At 39.3% G+C, this 18704-nt stretch overlaps 1 protein-coding gene across 1 annotated transcript in view; it reads right to left on the minus strand.

Annotated features, from left to right (window-relative positions):
• Scn11a (sodium voltage-gated channel alpha subunit 11) overlaps positions 1-18704 on the minus strand; it is a 145955-nt gene that overhangs the window by 115692 nt on the left and 11559 nt on the right. Inside the window, exons 4-7 of the mRNA XM_023702198.1 lie at positions 8685-8813; positions 7162-7256; positions 4095-4268; positions 1639-1705 (exon numbers count right to left, since the gene is read on the minus strand). Coding sequence (XP_023557966.1) covers positions 1639-1705; positions 4095-4268; positions 7162-7256; positions 8685-8813 — 465 coding nt within the window. The remainder of the gene's footprint in view (positions 1-1638; positions 1706-4094; positions 4269-7161; positions 7257-8684; positions 8814-18704) is intronic.

Raw genomic sequence — 18704 nt, forward strand, 5'->3', positions numbered from 1 at the left:
CACACACACACACACACACACACCTATACATAGTACACTTCTGACTTTTCAAACTGTACCTATATATTGTCTGAGAGCTATGATTTAAAGAGATGAGTATACTATACAGACCAGCTCATAAACCATGCTGTCTCTTCTTTTGTGTTCAGGCAAGAGAAAATTCCAACTTAGATTTTGCATGTAGTAATATCATAGTAAGAAGTCAATGCTGTATGCAGCAGCTGCAGGCCCTCATGAACCTGAACACAGGGTAGATGTAGTGAGTCCTCTCAAGGATTATTGTAGAGAGCTCAACGAGCCTTGATTGGATCAAACACTTGCATTTTTTAAATTTTATTGAGAAACAAATAGCAATGAGACAGTTTCAAAACTGATTAATAGGACAGTTTCAATAATTAGTATATTGTACATTGTTATCTTCTTAGTGGAGTATAAGATGCAGACAGGATATCCTGTCCAAAAACTATTAGTACAAATCTTTCTTCTCATTGAATTAAGCAAAAGTAGCTGTAAATCTATCCTAACTATTCTGTATATACAGATACAAAATGGTCCTTTCTTTGTATCCTTTTTGTTTAGTCCTGTCAGAGATGGGTAGTCCATTGGCATCTAAATACTGTAGGTGAGTAAATTCAGCAAAAGTTCAGTAGTGGGAGAGAATCCTTCTTTGATTCTCTAGATGGGTCACATCTTGTGACAAGTCTCAGCAGCTGTGCATCTCCCAGCCAATATGTCCCACACCTTATAAAATGTATTCTATGTGTATTTTCCCCAGTAGACATCAATTTCAAGAGGGTGGGGATGTCTTGTTTATAATTGCTTTCCTTGGACCTAACTCAAGAGCCTAGCACACTGTTGGCCCTTGATATCTATTTGATATAGAGGAGTGAATATCATCAACCTCATTACATTGCCTTGTATATTGTGTTAAGTTGAAATATGCTCAATGAACCTTCATTAAATTGAATTTTGCACCACAGAGAGCATGTTATCTTTGAAGAAGGAAGGGTAACCCAAGGTCCACAGGGCTACCAGCTGTTGGGCATGAGTGTGTATGAATCTACTTCTAGCTCTGCTTGCAATTAGAGGCCATGGTAGTTTTTGGATCAACAAAGAGATTATTGCTCAGAGAATTTCACTAGACAATGTCACTAAACAGGGAACTACAGACTTGTGGGGCTTTCAGGCATAATATCATTTATCAACTTTGAAAGCTAAATGTCCATTCCATACAGCTGAACTATCACTAAATTTTCACTAGACTTTTTATCAGCTACCAATTCAACATGAATAGAATGGAAAGTTGCTCTACATACTTGGAACTCATTTTTATTCAAAAATGCAAATCCAGAGTTGCTTAAACCAGGCACAGTAGTCTGTGCCTATAACCATAATCCCAGCTATTCGGGAGGCTGAAGCAGGAAGATCATGAGTTCAAAGCCAGCCTGGGCAATTTTGCAAGATCCTGTCTAAAGAAACAAACAAACCTGCAGAGACACAGAAATAATCAGTACTATTTGAGAACTCTCATCACTTGCTCTACCGGGCATTACATGAAGACTGTTTTCTTCATCAAGGTAACAGGGCTAAAATAAAGTATATGGCTGGGAGAAAAGCAAGAAAGTGCAAGCCTCTTACCCACGGGTATTCCAGTTGCCACACATTAAGTATTCTTTGGAGTTATTTGTTTTTGCAAAGCAAGAATCTAAGAGAAGAAAGAATCATAAATTCAGATTTTTTTAAACTTAAAGGAAAAGAATAGCAAATATGCAGGATTATTCTCAAAAACATATGGGTTCTGCAGTATACTAAAAGCTGCTAAAGAAAAGAAACAGATCACATTTAAAGGAAAACCCATCAGAATAATGGCAGATTTTTCTTCACAAACCATCAGGTCAAGAAGAGCATGGAGCAAAGTACTGCAAGTCTTGCAAGAAAACAAATTCCAACCCAGACTGATCTATTCTGCAGAACTATCTTTCAAATATAATGGAGAAGTGAAATATTTCCATGACAAAGAACAACTAAAGAATTTCATGATGACAAAGCCAAGCCTACAGACTACTAAATGATGTTCTAGAGAGGGGGCAAATTGATCACAGCCCATGAATGAGAATGGAAAGAACCCGCCAAATAGGGCAAAAAAAACAGAGGAGAATTAGAGGTATACAGAAGTAGTCTTTCAGTTATTCTTTTGTATTTAGCAGCAGAATATTTCCATTAGCACACTCTACAAATGGACTTTTCTTCCACCCTATGGGTCATGATTCCACTTGAGTCTACAGGGTGGATTTCAAAGAAATAACTGTAGCTCACTTACACAAGTGACGCCTAGCCACCGGTAACTGTCACGGTCATTATGCATGTCCACAACACACTAGAACTTTGTGCGATATCCTATCCTCAAACTGTTAGAAGTGCTGGTCATTTATTTGCCATTCCAGTATTTATCTTATGTTTTACTCTTAGTACTTCTTTGCTATCATGAAAACTTTTTCTTAGTTCAATTGTTTTGGAACATTTAATTTTTAATTAATTAGTATTTAATTTTCTGAATATTGCTTAATCTTAATTTTTGTTCTAAGATTTATACTATATCTTTGACTTATAATTTATTTAAAAGACATTGTATGATATCTTCTCCTAGTATTAGAAACTTTAAAAAGTATATTTCCATTTTCTGTTGACTTAAAAAGAGATTTGTACCTATGTTATTTGCTTATTATTTCTGGCCTATATCTTGTAATATGAGAAACTACTTTGGCAATAACAATACACAATGTACTAACCATTGTTACTCTCCTAAAATCTTGTTTTGAGATTTTGTACCACTGCTTTTATTTTTTTTCTTTCTTTAAAATAAAAATAACTGATGTCAATAAAAAAATAAATAAAATAAAATAAAATTTTTTAAAAAAACATATAGGTTCTGGATCCTCCACCAGGCACATCCAATCTGTGGCCTGCCTTACTTTTGGTCTTTGTTTCTTTTAATGTTGCAATAACAATATTTTTAAAGTTAGTTGTGTTACATCTATATATTAACTATATTATAAGTTTTATATGTAGCCTAAAAAATTCCTCTTCACTCAAAAATATAAGGAAATTGAGTCATGAGTAGAACACACCTGTAAACTGATCAAAATTGGTATCTGCAGAGAAACTGAGTCTTAAGCCTTCAGGAGGGGAAAAGGAGGGAAAAGAAGAAGGAAGAAGAAATGAGAGGAGGACGTAATGACATCACCATCACCATTTCACCGCTTGGGGTATAATGCACATAAGCAGAGAGCACCCTGTGGGGGCTGCACATGACATATATGGAGAGAGTATAATGGTCACATGAAGACACATGAAAAGGTGCGGGGAAGGCCACAGTGTAGAGAGGGGGACAGAAGTGCTGCCACTGAAGAAAATGCTTGAGAAGGGGACTGTGGAAGTTGGTAGCTAACTTTGGCAAAATTGAGCACTGAATACTTTGAGAAACATGATGAAGAAGTAGGCTGAGATCTGAGTGGCAGAGGCTGGGAGCAGACACTGCTCACATAGATGTGGTTTCAGGCTTTTTCTCCGCCAGAGAAACCGAAAGATGGGAAAGGCACTGCTCACATGAAACCTCGGAATAGATAAAGCTTTCCCTTGTTCTCAGACCCAACTATGCAGGTGAAATGTGAGGTGATAAATGAAAGTTATCATTATGCAGGATAATCTGGATAACTGTACTGCGATTTCTGTTGGTCTTTTGTAAGCAACAGTTAATGCTAAAAAATATTTTTCCTTTTTAATTTCTTATAACTTTTTTATTGTTGCTTTGTTTTTAAACCAACTTTGCACCTTTATATCTGGTAACCTAAACAACTAATTTGAAGATAACATCATGCAATACAACAACCATTGTTGAATTCCTATTACTTTGTTTAGTGAAATTTTGTATCATTTCTAATGCAATTTTTTAATTACTATTTTGTATTCTTCAAAAAAAGAAAAAAAAAGGAAAAAGACTCTCTCTCATACACACACACACACACACACACACACACACACATTCACACACATACACAAAGTTAACATGCACAAACCAAGAATGGAATATTTACCATTTGTCTCATGGCTACTGTTACAACCATCCTTGACACATTTCTGGCTCAGAATTTCTTGGAAAAGCTGCTGACCTACCAGGGCGAAGATGCAGAGGCAAAAGAGGGTGAGGATCATCACGTCGACAAGTTTCTTCACTGAGCGCAGTAAGGCCCCCACGATGACCTTCAGACCTGAGGAGGAGGACAGGTGTGGGGAGGAGTAGCCCCATGGGGCCCAGCCCAGATATGGCCAGGACAAGGAGATTGTACAGATTGTCACATGGCAGGTGGAACTGTGAACCAGCTTGGCCTTAGAAGCTGTGTGTCATCAGTGCAAACAAACCCTCTGCCTACACCTTCACCCTTGCCTGTACTGCTCAAGGCCACTCTGAGGAGCAAGTGAGGAGACTGAGCAGAACCATGTCAGGTGAACATGCACATAATGTAATGACAGTTTTGAAGGTATCCCATGGCTGAGGGCCACAGCAGTGTCAGAGAATGACACAGGCCTGTAGTTAATATATTTAGTCCCTCTCTACTAATCAAAGTACGTGAGGTATCCCAAAACTTCCTCCAATAAAGCTTTGCCTGTGCAGGACTATGTGTGCTTGCAATATTGCTACCATCTCTGTGTCAAAAGATCCCATCATCCACAATCAGAATGACTCCAAGTGATGCAATTTCAATTGATTAGTGTGGATCATGAATGGGAGAACCAAAGGCAAGGGAAGTGAGAGCATAAAGCAGTATCCAGCGAGACCAACACGACAGTGGTCAAAGTTCTTGGAGAGTGATCCCAGGTGGGGAGAGGGGACTTGAGGTTACACTGTGGCCTCACTTCAATCCCAGGTGCAGCCAGCCTTAGCCAAGCCAGGTTTTAATTTGTAACAAGAAGTTTGAGTCTTCTCAATGCATATTTAGATAAAAGACACTTGAGATTTTGGACTGATTTTCAGAGTCTCACAGAAGGCTGTACCTCTACCTTTACTTCCAAAAAGTAAGTATCTCACTGAGTTCATGGGCACAAAATGAATCTGCTAGGAAGGAGAGACAATTCCCATACGAATGTCCTCTGGCTGCCAGTTTCTTCATCAGTATATAGTTGCTTTCCCGGAGTCAAAAAAATAACCCACTGCTCTAGTTTCTAGAGAATCCAAACTGCTTAGAATTCAGGTATTGGGAGGTATGAGATAGTCTATGTAATCAAAAGAACCAAATAGTTCCCACAGCATTTATAGTTTGCCAAAGCTACTGGAAGAAAGAGAAAGTGGGAAAGAGAAAGGATTCCAGAGACAGGAGATTTTTAAATAAAGTGGGAATCTTTCAAATCAAAGAGAGGAAAGGGCAAAGAGAAGAGGTTATGCCAAAACAACAGGTTTTAACAAACTGGAATTCATATTCTCAACCTATCCTTGGCTTCATCCTGATTCCCAGGGGTAAACTGTCAACCTCACTTGGATTCCAGAGGACATCTATGGTTTCCTTCCCACTTCACTTGTGGCTCCTACTCATCTCTTTAGCTCGTTCCTCCACCCCTCCCCTTAAGTGTAGCAGTGCCTTGGAGCTCAGTTCTTAGTCTATACTCATTCCCTTGCTGATCTCATTTGATTTCATGGCTTCCACATCATCTATAGACCCAAGACACCTATCTCTAGCTCAGACTGCCCTGGAAATCTCAACTCATTGATACTTCCATCTGGATGTCTCAGTGTCATCCTACACACATGTTCAAAGCCAGCTCCTAATCTGACTCATTGAACTGCTTCTCTCATAGCCTTCCCTGTTCCAGTCAATGACAACTCCATCTGTCTAGGCACTCAGGCTGCAAATCTTGGTATCATCCTTGGCTCTTCTCTTTTACCCACACCACAAATATCATTGGTCAATTATTGTTTCTACGTTCAAATTTATAGGCTCTATTTTCTGCCAACTTTCTGACCATCACCTGACCTACAGCACCACCATCTGTTGCTTGAATTATGAACTTCTGTGCCTCTTTGGGTTCTGAGAAGCTGTTCTGGAATCAGATGTACAAAAGATTTGTTGATGAAAATAACTGTGACAGCTGATGGGGAGCAAGAGTTGTCAGGAAAGGACTTCAGTTTTCAATGCAGTTCTGGAATCTAAGAAAAGGGAGAAGAGAGCAAAGCAAGATGGGATAGGAAGAACCTATGGAGCTGTGAGAGCCTCAGCCAGGTTACCAGGCAGCCCTGAACCAAAGTTCCCCATTAGAGGAGTCTCAGATCCTCCAGGAACAGACCAGCACTAGCACCCAGGCCACATGGGGCAGGTAGGACTTGGGCATGAGTGTACACACAGAGGGTGACTCCAGAGGGTTCCGGCAGGAGCCATCCATTCATCACGCTCCCTGAGGCAGATCAGAAGAGCACTTCCACAGTGACCACCATGTCTTTCTCCAGGTTGTCCTGCTCTGTAGCTTCCTCATATTGTATTCTTCCATTTCTCCAGAGGGAAGCTTTGCTCTCCATGCCTACAGCCTCCCCTCAATCCTGTGATTTGCTCCCTCCTGGCCTTCTCACTCCCCTAGCCCCATCCACAACCTTACTGCCTCTCAGTCTCTGCACTGCTTCCCATCATTAGAACATTCCTTCCCATATGCCTGTTCATGTGTCATCACCTTCAAATCTTTGCTTACTTCTCACCTCAGTTACACTGATCCTGACCACTCTACCTGAAACCACAACCTACTTCCCTTATCTGCTATAACTTCCAATAACCTTCATGTAGTCTGTTCTCTGTATTTTCCATGGCACATAGCAGGTTCTAGTATGCTACACTGTTACTCTTTAAATCTACTCCCTTGTTCATGTCTCTCACCCCATTCCCTGACCTTACAGCAAATACTCTAGGAGTAAGTGGTCTTTGTGTCCCACAGATAAATCCTAAACACCACAGTGACTGGGTGTATAAGGTGCTCAATGGTTATCGGTTGAACAATCAAATAAATGGGTAAAATAGAGACTATTTTGGCTTTTGTTTTACATAATGTCATTTTGAAAAGTTCTAAGTATAAAACAATATCCTCTCCACCTGACAGTCAGTGTTAAAAGTTAGATTGGCTTACCAGAAACTACTGAAATTGCTTTTAGAGCTCTGAATATTCTGAAGGTACGCAGAGACAACATGCTGAATTTGGCATCTGGAATAAAATCTGCAATCCTACAAGATGGAACACAGAGAAAGGCTTGACTTAGTCCTGCAGATGCACTTACTCTCCATTTCCACAAAATCTGAGCAAGCACACCCTGGTGCCTGTGTCTCCCAAGGCAAAGTGTGCAGCCCCACCTTGCTCTCAGAACCTGGCAATATCACATTCATTGCTATGGACCACAAACTTATATATGGACACAAGTGAAAGTGCTTGAAGTTGTCCATGCAGCTGTGGCTATATCCATAAATAATGGAAACCCACACAAATATCAATTCACTGGTTGCCAAGTTCCAAACCCAGTACACTTTGCTAAGTTCTCCCATCTAAGATTGACATGAACCCAGGTGATCTGACTCTAAACCCACACACTCACAGCATCTTTCAATTAATAAGACCATGGAAATGTTGAAACTCAAACATAAAATGCTAAAATTAGTAGGGAGGACATGCAAGGACTTTTATGAATATTAAATAGGAGAACAGGGCCTGGGGAAATAGCTCAGCAGTCTAAGCACCTGCCTGACAAGCACAAGGACCTGAGTTTGATCCCAGCATCACATGCTGTGCTGGCCCTGGAAGCCTGGGCATGCCGTGCTAGCCCCAAAACTGGTGTGGTGGTACAAAGCTGTAAACCCAGAGCTGGGGAGGCTGAGAAGAGAGGATCATTACAAGTCCAGGCTGTGTAGCGAGACCGTGGTATCTAATTAATTAATTATTTATTTAAAACAAAAATAAACAACAAATAGAACACTGCATTGCAAAGTACTAACGTAATTCCTGGCACACACACACATTATAAGTTCATTATTATTGTGCTGGCAGTAGGCCATTACTTTTTACTCCATTTCATCATTTAGATGCTAAATCAGTGTCTTGTCCTTCAGGAAAAACATTAACCTCCACTGCACCCTTTACACAATTGACTCAAAGAAGACATAAGTACAAACACAAAAGCCAAAACTATAACATACAGGGGTAAACTCTTTGTCTGTTCAAAGTAGTTGAAAGTATTTTTAAGTCCTTTGTTCTTCCCACAGACTCTGACAGCCTCATCCATGCATAGCCTTTATCCTGCACTCCCTATACCATGCTGCACTGGTCACTGCCATTCTTCCCCTCTGCACTGTGGGCTTCATGAGGTTGACAGCTCTTATTTGCTTTCTTTTCCTTCAACCCCTGTATACTGCACAGAGCACAGACACCAGTGTTGATGAGTGAATGACTGATGAAATGAGGCAATGAGTGCTGGATTTGTGCCTGGAGGCCTCTGGCCAATGGCCACACAGTGTGCTTCAGGGCCAAGTAGCAAGACACTTAGAGCTTTAGACATTGTTAGGTCTTCTCAGCCACACATGCAGACCCAAGGGGACTGATGGAAGCAGATGTACTTCTTTCCCACCCCAGGTCTCTCCAATAAAAATCTTTAACATTCTTACGCTGATCCAATGACAATGGTATCGAGCCAGTTCCATGGATCTCGAAGGAAAGAAAATTCATCCAGGATAAAGCCTCTTGCAAGTATTTTGATCAGAGCTTCCAAAATATAAATTGCGGTGAAAATACATCTATAAGACAAACCATTTGGAACAAGAAGGAACATGGTAAGTGATGAGAAAGGTAAAGGTCTCACCTGTCTCATCTGGCCTTGATACTTTACTATATATTTCAGTGTACTATTTAACACTATGGTCTTCAACAAGAGTTCAGAAAGGCAAGCTCCTTAAATTCTGGTATTTTGAATCTCCAAGAAACAGGCCCATGAATAAAGCCATAAAGAAAATATTTGCAAATAAAGCATTTCAGTGCTGAGCTTCAGGACCATATTCTTGAGAATGGTTTCTGCCAACAGAGCCAGGGACAGGAAGAGGTAGTTAGCATCACCACTCTAGAACTATCGCAATGCTATGCAGGAGGGGATAACAGGGAGGAGATGGTGAAGAGATCAAATGACAAAGAAAAACATTGGGTCTGAAAAAAGGTATAGAGTGTAGCTCAATGGCTGATGGGTATTGTATATAGGATTTAGGACTGGGGGGGGGCTAAAAACAGTAGAAACAGTAGAGAAAGTTAAATAAAAATAAACTGACAAAAAGATTTAAAAATACATTTAAAGTTTCATATATTTCTGATAGAAATATAAAATGGTGCAGTCACTTTGGCAAAGTTGGCAGTTTCTTCCAAATTTATATACATATGTATTACAGGATGCAACAATTCCATATCTAGTTAGTTATACAAGAGAAATGCAAACATATTATCAATAAAATGATTTTTTATACAGAAATGTTCAAGGCAACTTCAACATTAGCCCCAAACTACAACTCAAATTCCCATTAATAGAGAGAAGAAGTAAGTTGTGGTATATCCATACAATTGGAATACAACTAAGTAACAAAAAGAGCAGGGAGAAAACTGATATACACACTAACATAGATGCATCTAAAGAGACCATGCCAAGAGAAAGAAATCAGACCGAAAAGTCTGGGATAATAAGTACAATCTGATTCTTTGTGTATGAAATTCTAGAAAAGGTGAAACTAATCTAGAACAGCAGAAAGGAGGTCAGTGTTTGCTTGATGCTGGGAGTAGGAAGCAGATGACTGACTGAAGACACATGAAGAGATTTCATGAGATGACTGAAATGTCCTCAGTATTGACTGCAGTGGTGTCTAGCATGTAGTTAAATGTATGGAAGAAGTACAGGGTCTCTTATTTATTCAATGTATTATTCAATACATTCTTGAAGGATTAAAGCAGTAAATATGTTAAACTGGAAGAACTGGTACAAGACATTTAAAAAAACAATTTCTACACTGACAAATGATCTACAAACTGAGGTATAGGGTTTCAGGTTAAATCTGGAGGGGATTTGACTGATCTTATCAGATACAAAAGTTACATTTCTTGTTACATAGGTCTTGCTTTATCTTGGTCTTAACCATCCAACAGAAAAGTATGAAAATGAAGTATAAAAAGTAAAGTCATATTAATATGCTGAGCTGTAAAAGGCTCAAGTCAACAACTTTGGACATTGACAGTCTTAGGGAAGACCCACTACTATTATGGACTATTGGACTATATTTGGATATTTTGCTGAATTCATGCACCTATGGTATTTAAATGACAATGGAATGTCCTTCTCTGACAAAACTAACCAAAAAAGGGAGATACAAATGAATGACCCTTTTGTATCTGTATACTCAAAATAGTTAGGATAGATATACAGCTCCATTCTCTTAATTCAATGAATAGAGAGGTTTGTACTAATAGTGTTTGAGACAGGATATCAGGTCTGCATATTGTACAATGAATAACCACTAAGACAACATTATGCAATGCATTAATTATTGAAAATGTACTACTAATCAGTTGTAAAACTGTCTCATTGCTATTTGTTTCTCAATAAAAATATTTTTAAAGATTTCTAACTTAAAAATTAGCTCGTATGCCTAAAAGGCTAATGAAAAAGGCAAATAGTTAATTTTTAGTTTTAAAAAATTCACTCAAGCTAAAGAAGAAAGCATGGTATATAGCAAAGATGGAAATACAGAATTCACAACCTAAAACATCAAGTCTTACCCATTTGAGTAAATTAAAGAAATATAGCTATTTTAACTATATCAATGGGACAAGAAAAATTGACTTCTAGAAAGAATATATGATTTATGACTAACAATATAAATGATAGAATAAATTCATATAGACTTTTTGAAAAAAAATTTGTCTATATATTTAAAAGCATTAAAGTGTACTTTTGATCTAGGAAACTCTAAGATTCTATCCTGGAGAAAAATGATAGCTTTAAAAGAGCCTTATTTTAAACTCCTTTAAAATACTAAAGAAGTTAAGTAAATTAGTTTATTTACCTGATAAAAATACATAACCAACAAAATTAATTCCTATGAAACTTACTTAAACACAAAGAAAACCAATTAAAATCTAGATACAAAATTGCATGAATGCTGCCTATTACAAATGTAATTTTAAGGGCATGCCAGATAGCTCAGTGGATTAAAGTGCCTACTTAGGCAGATGCAGGGACAAGGGTTCAATCCCTGGCATGTAGTGCTGGCCCCACCCCCTGGGGCACCCTGAGACTGGACATAATGGCACACACCTGTAATCCCAGCACTTGGGAAGCTGAAAACAGGAGGATCTCTACAAGTTCAATCTGTGTATTAAGACCCTGTACTAAATATATTTTTATGAAATATAATTTTAAAAGTGCTTTGAAGACAGCTGTGAAAAGTACATGAGGAGTCACATGCAGGAAGCAGTTTATACTTCCTGCATCAAGACAGCTCTGAAAACAGCCACTCTGCAATGAGAAAACTACCGTTTGAAGCTGAGCCACCTCAGGGATGAAAGTCACATTAAAACACTACTACAGGATTGCTAAGGGCACTCTGCCAGTGACTAGGTAGGAAGCAAACACAAGAGATAGTGGTAGAGACAAGGAAAGCTATCAGATTTCTCCCAAGCAGTTTGAGTAGCAGGGATCTCAGGCTCTGGAAGGCAGGTGGTCAGCAGCACTGCCATCTGTGGTGAGCAGTCAGATCGTCCTGTGCGGTCTCAGGGAGCTGGGTCTGAAAGCAGCAGAATCTGGCACCACAGATCGCTTGGTTTCCCTCGCTGCTCCCATCCAGCACAGTACTCAGGGTTTGGTTTGCTTTCCTACCCCCAAGGCATGCACCTCTGCTTGCACATTTGCCACATACCTAGGTACACGGCTGGAAGCAGAGGATCTAGAGCAAGTGGGAGTACTAGTATCTTTTTTCTAGAGCTAGTTGGACAAAGCAGTGGCTTGGAGCATACAGAAGGATCCAAACAAAAGCTAGAAGTTTCTGGGGTAAATAAATCTGAGGCAGACAACATAGCATTAACCGACTCTCCAAAGCAGAAAAGGGGAACAAGGACTCAGCATTCACACAAACAGCCTGTGAAGTGGGTGCTGAAGTACAACAGGACCCTATTACAACTCCCTATTGCTCCATGTACCTGGTAGGTTCTAATACTTGTAGGTCCTAGAAATAAACTTTACCCATACAAACACTTTGACATGGAGGATTTTTTGTACTTATTTTTCTTTTTTGCTTCTTTTTGGCCTTTCTTTCTTCTTTTTTTTCATGTTAATTGGTTGGCTTTTCTTATTACTTTTACCTAATTTATTTTTATTCTTTAATTAGGGTATGTGTGCATTTATATGTGTGCACACATGTGTATATGTTACTGAAGATTGAACAAAGAGCGTTTACTGTGAGTTACAGCTCTAGACCATTTTTATTTTTTATTTTGAGGCAGGGTCTCACTCATTTGCTATGTTTCCCAGGCTGGGTTCAAACTTGCAACCCTCTTGCCTCAGTCTTTCAGAGCGCAGGGATTATAGCACAAGCCACAAAGACCAGCTTAATCCAATTTTTAATATCACATTTTTCCTACTGCTTGTAGGAAATGAACACATACCCTAATTAACTACATCTTACTCATTTTCTTTTTAGTTTTTTTAAAGAGCAGAATATATTTATTGGGGGAAAGAAAGCTCCTGACCAAGAGAGGGACAGAAGAGTGACCCTGAGTGGGTGATCCCCAGGAAGCTGTCTCTTCTAGGGACTTTTATAGAGGAACACCATGCAGTGAGGCAGGTCTAAGGTGGTAGAGAAGTCATGGAAACTCGCTTAGGTGGGCATGAGGTGAGACAAAACTATGGTCAATCAATGAGATTACAAGCACCATTGATCAGGTTAAATGGATTAAATCCAGTATCAAATGGGGAAGCGAGTCACATAGCAAGCAGGCATTAAAAACAAGACAAGGTCTCTTCCTGTTGAAGGTTGGGTTAGTGATTCATTTGGGCTCTTTTAAGGTGTCTGATACTTATTTAGAATATCAATTCCTGATGCTCATCCCTAGGGAAGTATGTAGCTGTATTTGTTTTCTCTTTTGTCTTGAAGCCTGGCCTATAGTGAGTGTCTGTCTCTTCCAAGTTGCAAAGTCACCTTGTCTTCCATATTGTCTCCGTGAGGGCCTGGTCCTGTCTGACTACCTATAATATTTTTTATCTAATTCAGCCACCTACAACATTCCCCCCTCTGAAGAAGTAACCTGAACTGCCATGAGGGAATCTTGGGCAATGACCGCTCTGGTCAGGCTGAAAGGGGTCATAGTTGTTGACCGGCAGTCAGAGATACTCTCCAGAGGTTCTATCTAAAGGCCCTCAATAGACACTAGGCATTTTTATCTTGAGTGGGCATATAGCTTTGAGTCTGGAGGAGAAAAAGCCAAACAATTAAACACACATGGGTCAAATAATCACATCTAAAGGATAATTATGAATATAGTCAAAGATTTGTATCAGGTAGACAGTAATAACTTCCCATAAAAACAATAAAGATAGGGGCTGGTGAGATGGCTCAGTGGTCTAAAGCACCTACTTAGAACAAGCTTAGCAAAGTACAGGGACCGCGGTTCAATCCCCCAGTACCACATGCCAGCCAGCCCCGCCCCCTGGTGGGCTGAGCTGGCCACACACACACACACACACATAAATAAAACTTTTTAAAAAATGATAAAGATAGGGTCCAGAGGACCTCAGCATCTTACATACCACTGATTTGATATCTAATATTTTGAACAGCTATTGAGACATTAGAATGATCTAGAATGTCATAACGTTTTAAAGTTCATAATTATAAGAAGACTAGTTAGAACTTTTTATAGGTCCATTAGCAGAGATCTCTTAAATATGGGGTTTAATTCCTTTTTTTATCTTCAATGGCGATTGGGTATTCTCTCAGATAAACTGGCCAACTCTTCTTATTACTGGGGGTACATGAATTACAGGACCTAGGGAAAACACCAAGTACTCTCCAGTTGGCAAGTGGGGCCACTGGCTGGGTAACTACTGACATATCTGCATGAGCATCTAGTTTAACAAGATTTCTCCTTATATTGGCAGTTAACATGGATTCCCTGAGGCTGAGAAGGGAAGACCCATGATCACCTCAATCTGAAACTTTCTCTGACTCCATCAGGAGCACTTTGTTTTTTCCTTCTCTAACAGCTTTGGACATTTTTTTGCTTTAAATGTCCCTTCTCTCTGTCTGGATCTGGGGAAACAGTAACTTTTTCCCTGTTTCCTGATTGACTTTCATTCCTGTAGGCTACTAGTATCATTATTATCATTTTCTGTCTATAATTCCATTCTGCATCCTTCTATGAAACACCTCAACTCAGGTAAATTCATTCCTGCAAACCTTTCTAACTTCTGCAGCTTGTGTGAGATATCTGGGACCCACTGAACAAGATGCAACATTTTGGTTTTAAGGCCTCCTACAGGCAGCCCTGCTCAAGGAATGAGAGGGCAACTTCCCCTGTAGTGAATTTCCTGACATAGGATTAGATTGATAGAGAAAGCATCTCTGAAGGCAATCAGCCCTGCCCAAGGAACATGAAGACAGCGTCCCTTCTAATGAGGCAGGAAACCCCAAGAAGGCTCAGCTCACCTGGGCTGTATGAGGTGGTTAATTAAGGCCTTTACTATGTCTCTATAGACAAAATCTAGTGGATTCCAGTGAAAGGAATCTAAATGTAATCTAGAATATTTGCTATAGGCTTTACCAGTATGATCACCTGGGTTTTGTTTTCTTCTAAGAAAGAACAAATTTCTTGAGGGATTAGAACATGTATAATCAAAGCATGAGCATTTGAGCTAACAGGTAAGTTAGAAAGCTTTTTAAAGGAATAGCAATTATAACCCAATGGCTTTTAGACCCCTTTATTTATGGAATCTAATAATTTGTTATATGTCCCTCTAGCTTTAGTTCAGAAATCAACCAGGTGAACTTATACATTTATCATGAAATACATAGCATTTAGTTAGATTAAACCAATGTCCCATTCAGTGTTTTAGATATGGCCTCCATTTTAAGTAAGAGGCACTGCCGAGGAATTTTTTCTTTTAACACAGTTTTATGTCACAAATACAAGGCCTGGCCCTATCTATAGACCCAGAGATACTGAACATTGTAGCCACTGTCTTTAGAACTTCTTTTTTTTTTTAATACTGACAGGATTTTATCCATCCTTGGGGATCTGTTTTAACTAATGAAATACCTTTTTAAGTCTTACACATGAACAACAATATATATTACATTTGCAAAAAATTAGTCTCAGCATCATTTTGATTAGTAAGCAACCCGAATATATATTGCAGTATCTCAGTTACAGCTAAAGTAAGATGTCTTCTGAAGTCTGTCTCTATGGAGGTGGATGACTGGAGGGAGGGTCAGGGTTGGAGAAAGACAAAGAGAATTGTGCCAATTTCCAGCAATAGGCTGGGTTTTTCTTTAGTCATGATTACTTAGGGCTCCTCTGTGAAGATGATAGGTAGAGATAACAGTCATACCAGAGGGGAAAGGCAGGCCCAGGGCCCTTCGGTCCTAATAGACCACCTGGAAAGTTGAGTCTGAGCTCTGGGACCTCTACCTCAAGAGTGTAGTCTCACTTCCAGTGGCTGCCTTGGCAGTCAGGGCATGGCTTGTGGGCCTCTTAAGGCAGTCCCTCTTATGATGGCCTGGCTTTTAACAGCAGCAGCAGGTGAACCTCATCAGCAGATGATCTTCATTGCTGTTGAGCTCTTCTTGGAGCCCAGAGACTCACACTTAGGATCTGTTTTGAGGCCACAAAAAATGCAGCCATTTATTTTTATCTCTCTGCTTTCTCTCCCTGGTTTTCTCCAGTCTTGATTATGGGACACTAAGAAACAGTTTTTATTAAAGTATCAAGTGAGTTTTTGTAGGCAGCTGAATTTGATAAAAGTATTACAGATAGTCAGACAGTACCGGGCCCTCAAGGAGATGATATGGAAGACAAGGTGACTTTGCAACTTTGGAAGAGACAGATACTCCCCACTTGGGCCAACCTCAAGACAAAAGAGTAAACAAATGTAGCAACATACAAAATATTCAACAATTCTAGGGTATGGTTAAAAGATCAAACTTATGAGTAGCAGACATTTTTTTTTTTATGTTTTTGGTACAAGGTCTCACTACGCAGCTCAGATTCATAGTGATCCTCCTATTTTCAGCCTCCTCAGCATTGGAGTTACAGGTATGCACCACCATGCTGGTCATGGTAGCTGGATCAGCACGCCCAAAGGCAGGGCTGGCACGCCATGTGGTGCTGGGAATCAAACCCCAGTCCTTGCTCTTGCCTAAGCAGGCACTTAATTCACTATGAGCATGGTCTCTAGTTGTATCCATTTACCTATAAAAGTCTTTTTTTATAGCTGAGTAATCATTCATCTCTGTTGGTCATTTGGGTTTTTTAAAACATTTAGTCATGACAAACTGCATTGCTATAAACCTGGGTGCACATATATCACTATAGTACAATGTTTTCAGTTCATTAGGAAAAATACCCAAGAAGGGAAGAGCTAAATTGAATGGGACTTCCAATCCCAGCTTTTTAAGGAATCTCCGCACTGATTTCCATAGTGGTTGTACCAGTCTACACTCCCATCAACAACAGAGAAGGGTTCCTTTTTCCCCACCACTCCTCCAGCAGTTTTTGGTTGAATTCTTGATTGTAGACATTCTTTCTGGGCTAAGATGGAATTGCAGTGTTGGTTAAATTTGCATTTCTCAAATGACCAATGATGTTGAACATTTTTTTATACATTCATTTGCCATTTGTACTTTTTTCATCTGAAAAGTGTATATTCATCTCAGATGCTCATTTTTGGATTGTATCTTTGAATTCTAGAAGCCTGAGTTTTAAAAAATTTTATATGTTCTAGATAGAAGTCCTTTGCCTGAGGGACACTTAGCTATACTTTTTTCCCAATTCATGGGTTTTCATTCTACTCTGTTAGTGATTTCTTTTGGAATGAAGAAACTTTTCTTTTCTTTTTTTTGTTTGGTGGAACCAGGGATTGAAGTCTGGCCCTTGCACTTGCCAGGCAAGTGCTTATTCAACTGAGCTATCTCCCCGGTCCCCTAGAAAATTTTCAAAAAGATGATATCCCAGTCATTGATTCTTTGAAGTATTTTTTGTGCAGTTTGTTTTTTGTTCATGAACTCTCTACCCATCCCTATATCTTCAAGATTTTTATTTTCTCCTCCAGTAGATTTAGTGTTTCTGTTTTAATATTTAAAACCTTGATCCATTTTGACTGTAGTTCAGTGCATATGATAGACATGGGTTTAATTTCAGCCTTTGGCATGTGGAAAGCTGGTTTTTTCCAGCACCATTTATTAGAGACTATCTTGCTTCCAGTGAACATGTTTGGCCCCTTGTCAAAGATAAGGTGGCTGAGTGTAGCTGTAGTTGTGTCTGCATCTTTAAATAGATATCTAATAATAGAGTAATTTGTTTTATTGATCCTGTGTTTTTGCCATTATCTTCCTAATTTTAATCACAGTAGCTTTGTATATATTTTGAGAAAGGGATTATGAAGTCTCTTCCTTTGCTTTTGTTGCCCAGGATCATCCAGATGAATTTTAGGAATGTTTTCTCCAGATCTGTGAGGTATATTACATCTCTTCTCTATGTTAAAAGGAAGTACATTATTGTTTCTTAGGGTTTTTCAACACCCTTTCTGTATTTATGCCATTGTTACCCATTTTACTACCATAGACAAAATAACATAGTTGTTGCTGTCCACTGGTTTTCTCTGTATGCCAATATCTTGTGGCCCATTCCCAAAGAATTGGATGCTGGGAAAAATAAGCTGTAACCTTCCCTACCAAATAAATGGAGGTGGCTGAATTCTGGAATAGAGGCAAAGGCTAATAGATAGCTATGCCCACAGAGTATCTCTGAAAAGTAGGCTAGAGGCAAGACCCACCCAGCTGATTCAGCATAGAAATTAAAACTTCAGGAGCCCACAGAGTATCTCTGAAAAGTAGGCATTAATTAAAAAGGTCTCTGTAGTAGCAAAGCTACGCACTATAATCAAGCCTCATGCACACACACACACACACACACACACACTGACCAAAAAAAAATGAAAACAAGGAAATAAAATTCCTTCAAAAGCTCCTAAATCTTCCAAAGTTGAAACTAGGGAAGGATAGCAGGATCAAAAGCAACATAGTCAAATCTGATAGAATAACAGCGAAGGTAACAAAACAGATCAATAAGGCGCTTAAATTCAAAGAAAACATAACTAAAGAGATAATGATCTTAATTAATTAAGCAAATGATCAGTGAGCCCAAGGAAGACACTAATTAAAAAGCTAAAGAATCTAGAGAGGGGCTGGGGAGATAGCTCAGCAGTCTAGACACCTGCCTGGCAAGGGCAAGGATATAGGTTTGATCCCTAGTACCACAGGCCACACTGACCCCAGGCAACAAGCCAAGCCAGTCACTGAAACTAGCTGTGGTGGTGCACAACTGTAATTCTATTACTGGGGAGACTGAGACAGAAGGATCACTGAGTCCCAGCTGCACAGTAA

The sequence above is a fragment of the Octodon degus genome, unplaced genomic scaffold, assembly GCF_000260255.1.
Source record: "Octodon degus isolate 3935 unplaced genomic scaffold, OctDeg1.0 scaffold00147, whole genome shotgun sequence".
In the NCBI taxonomy this organism is placed as follows: domain Eukaryota; kingdom Metazoa; phylum Chordata; class Mammalia; order Rodentia; family Octodontidae; genus Octodon; species Octodon degus.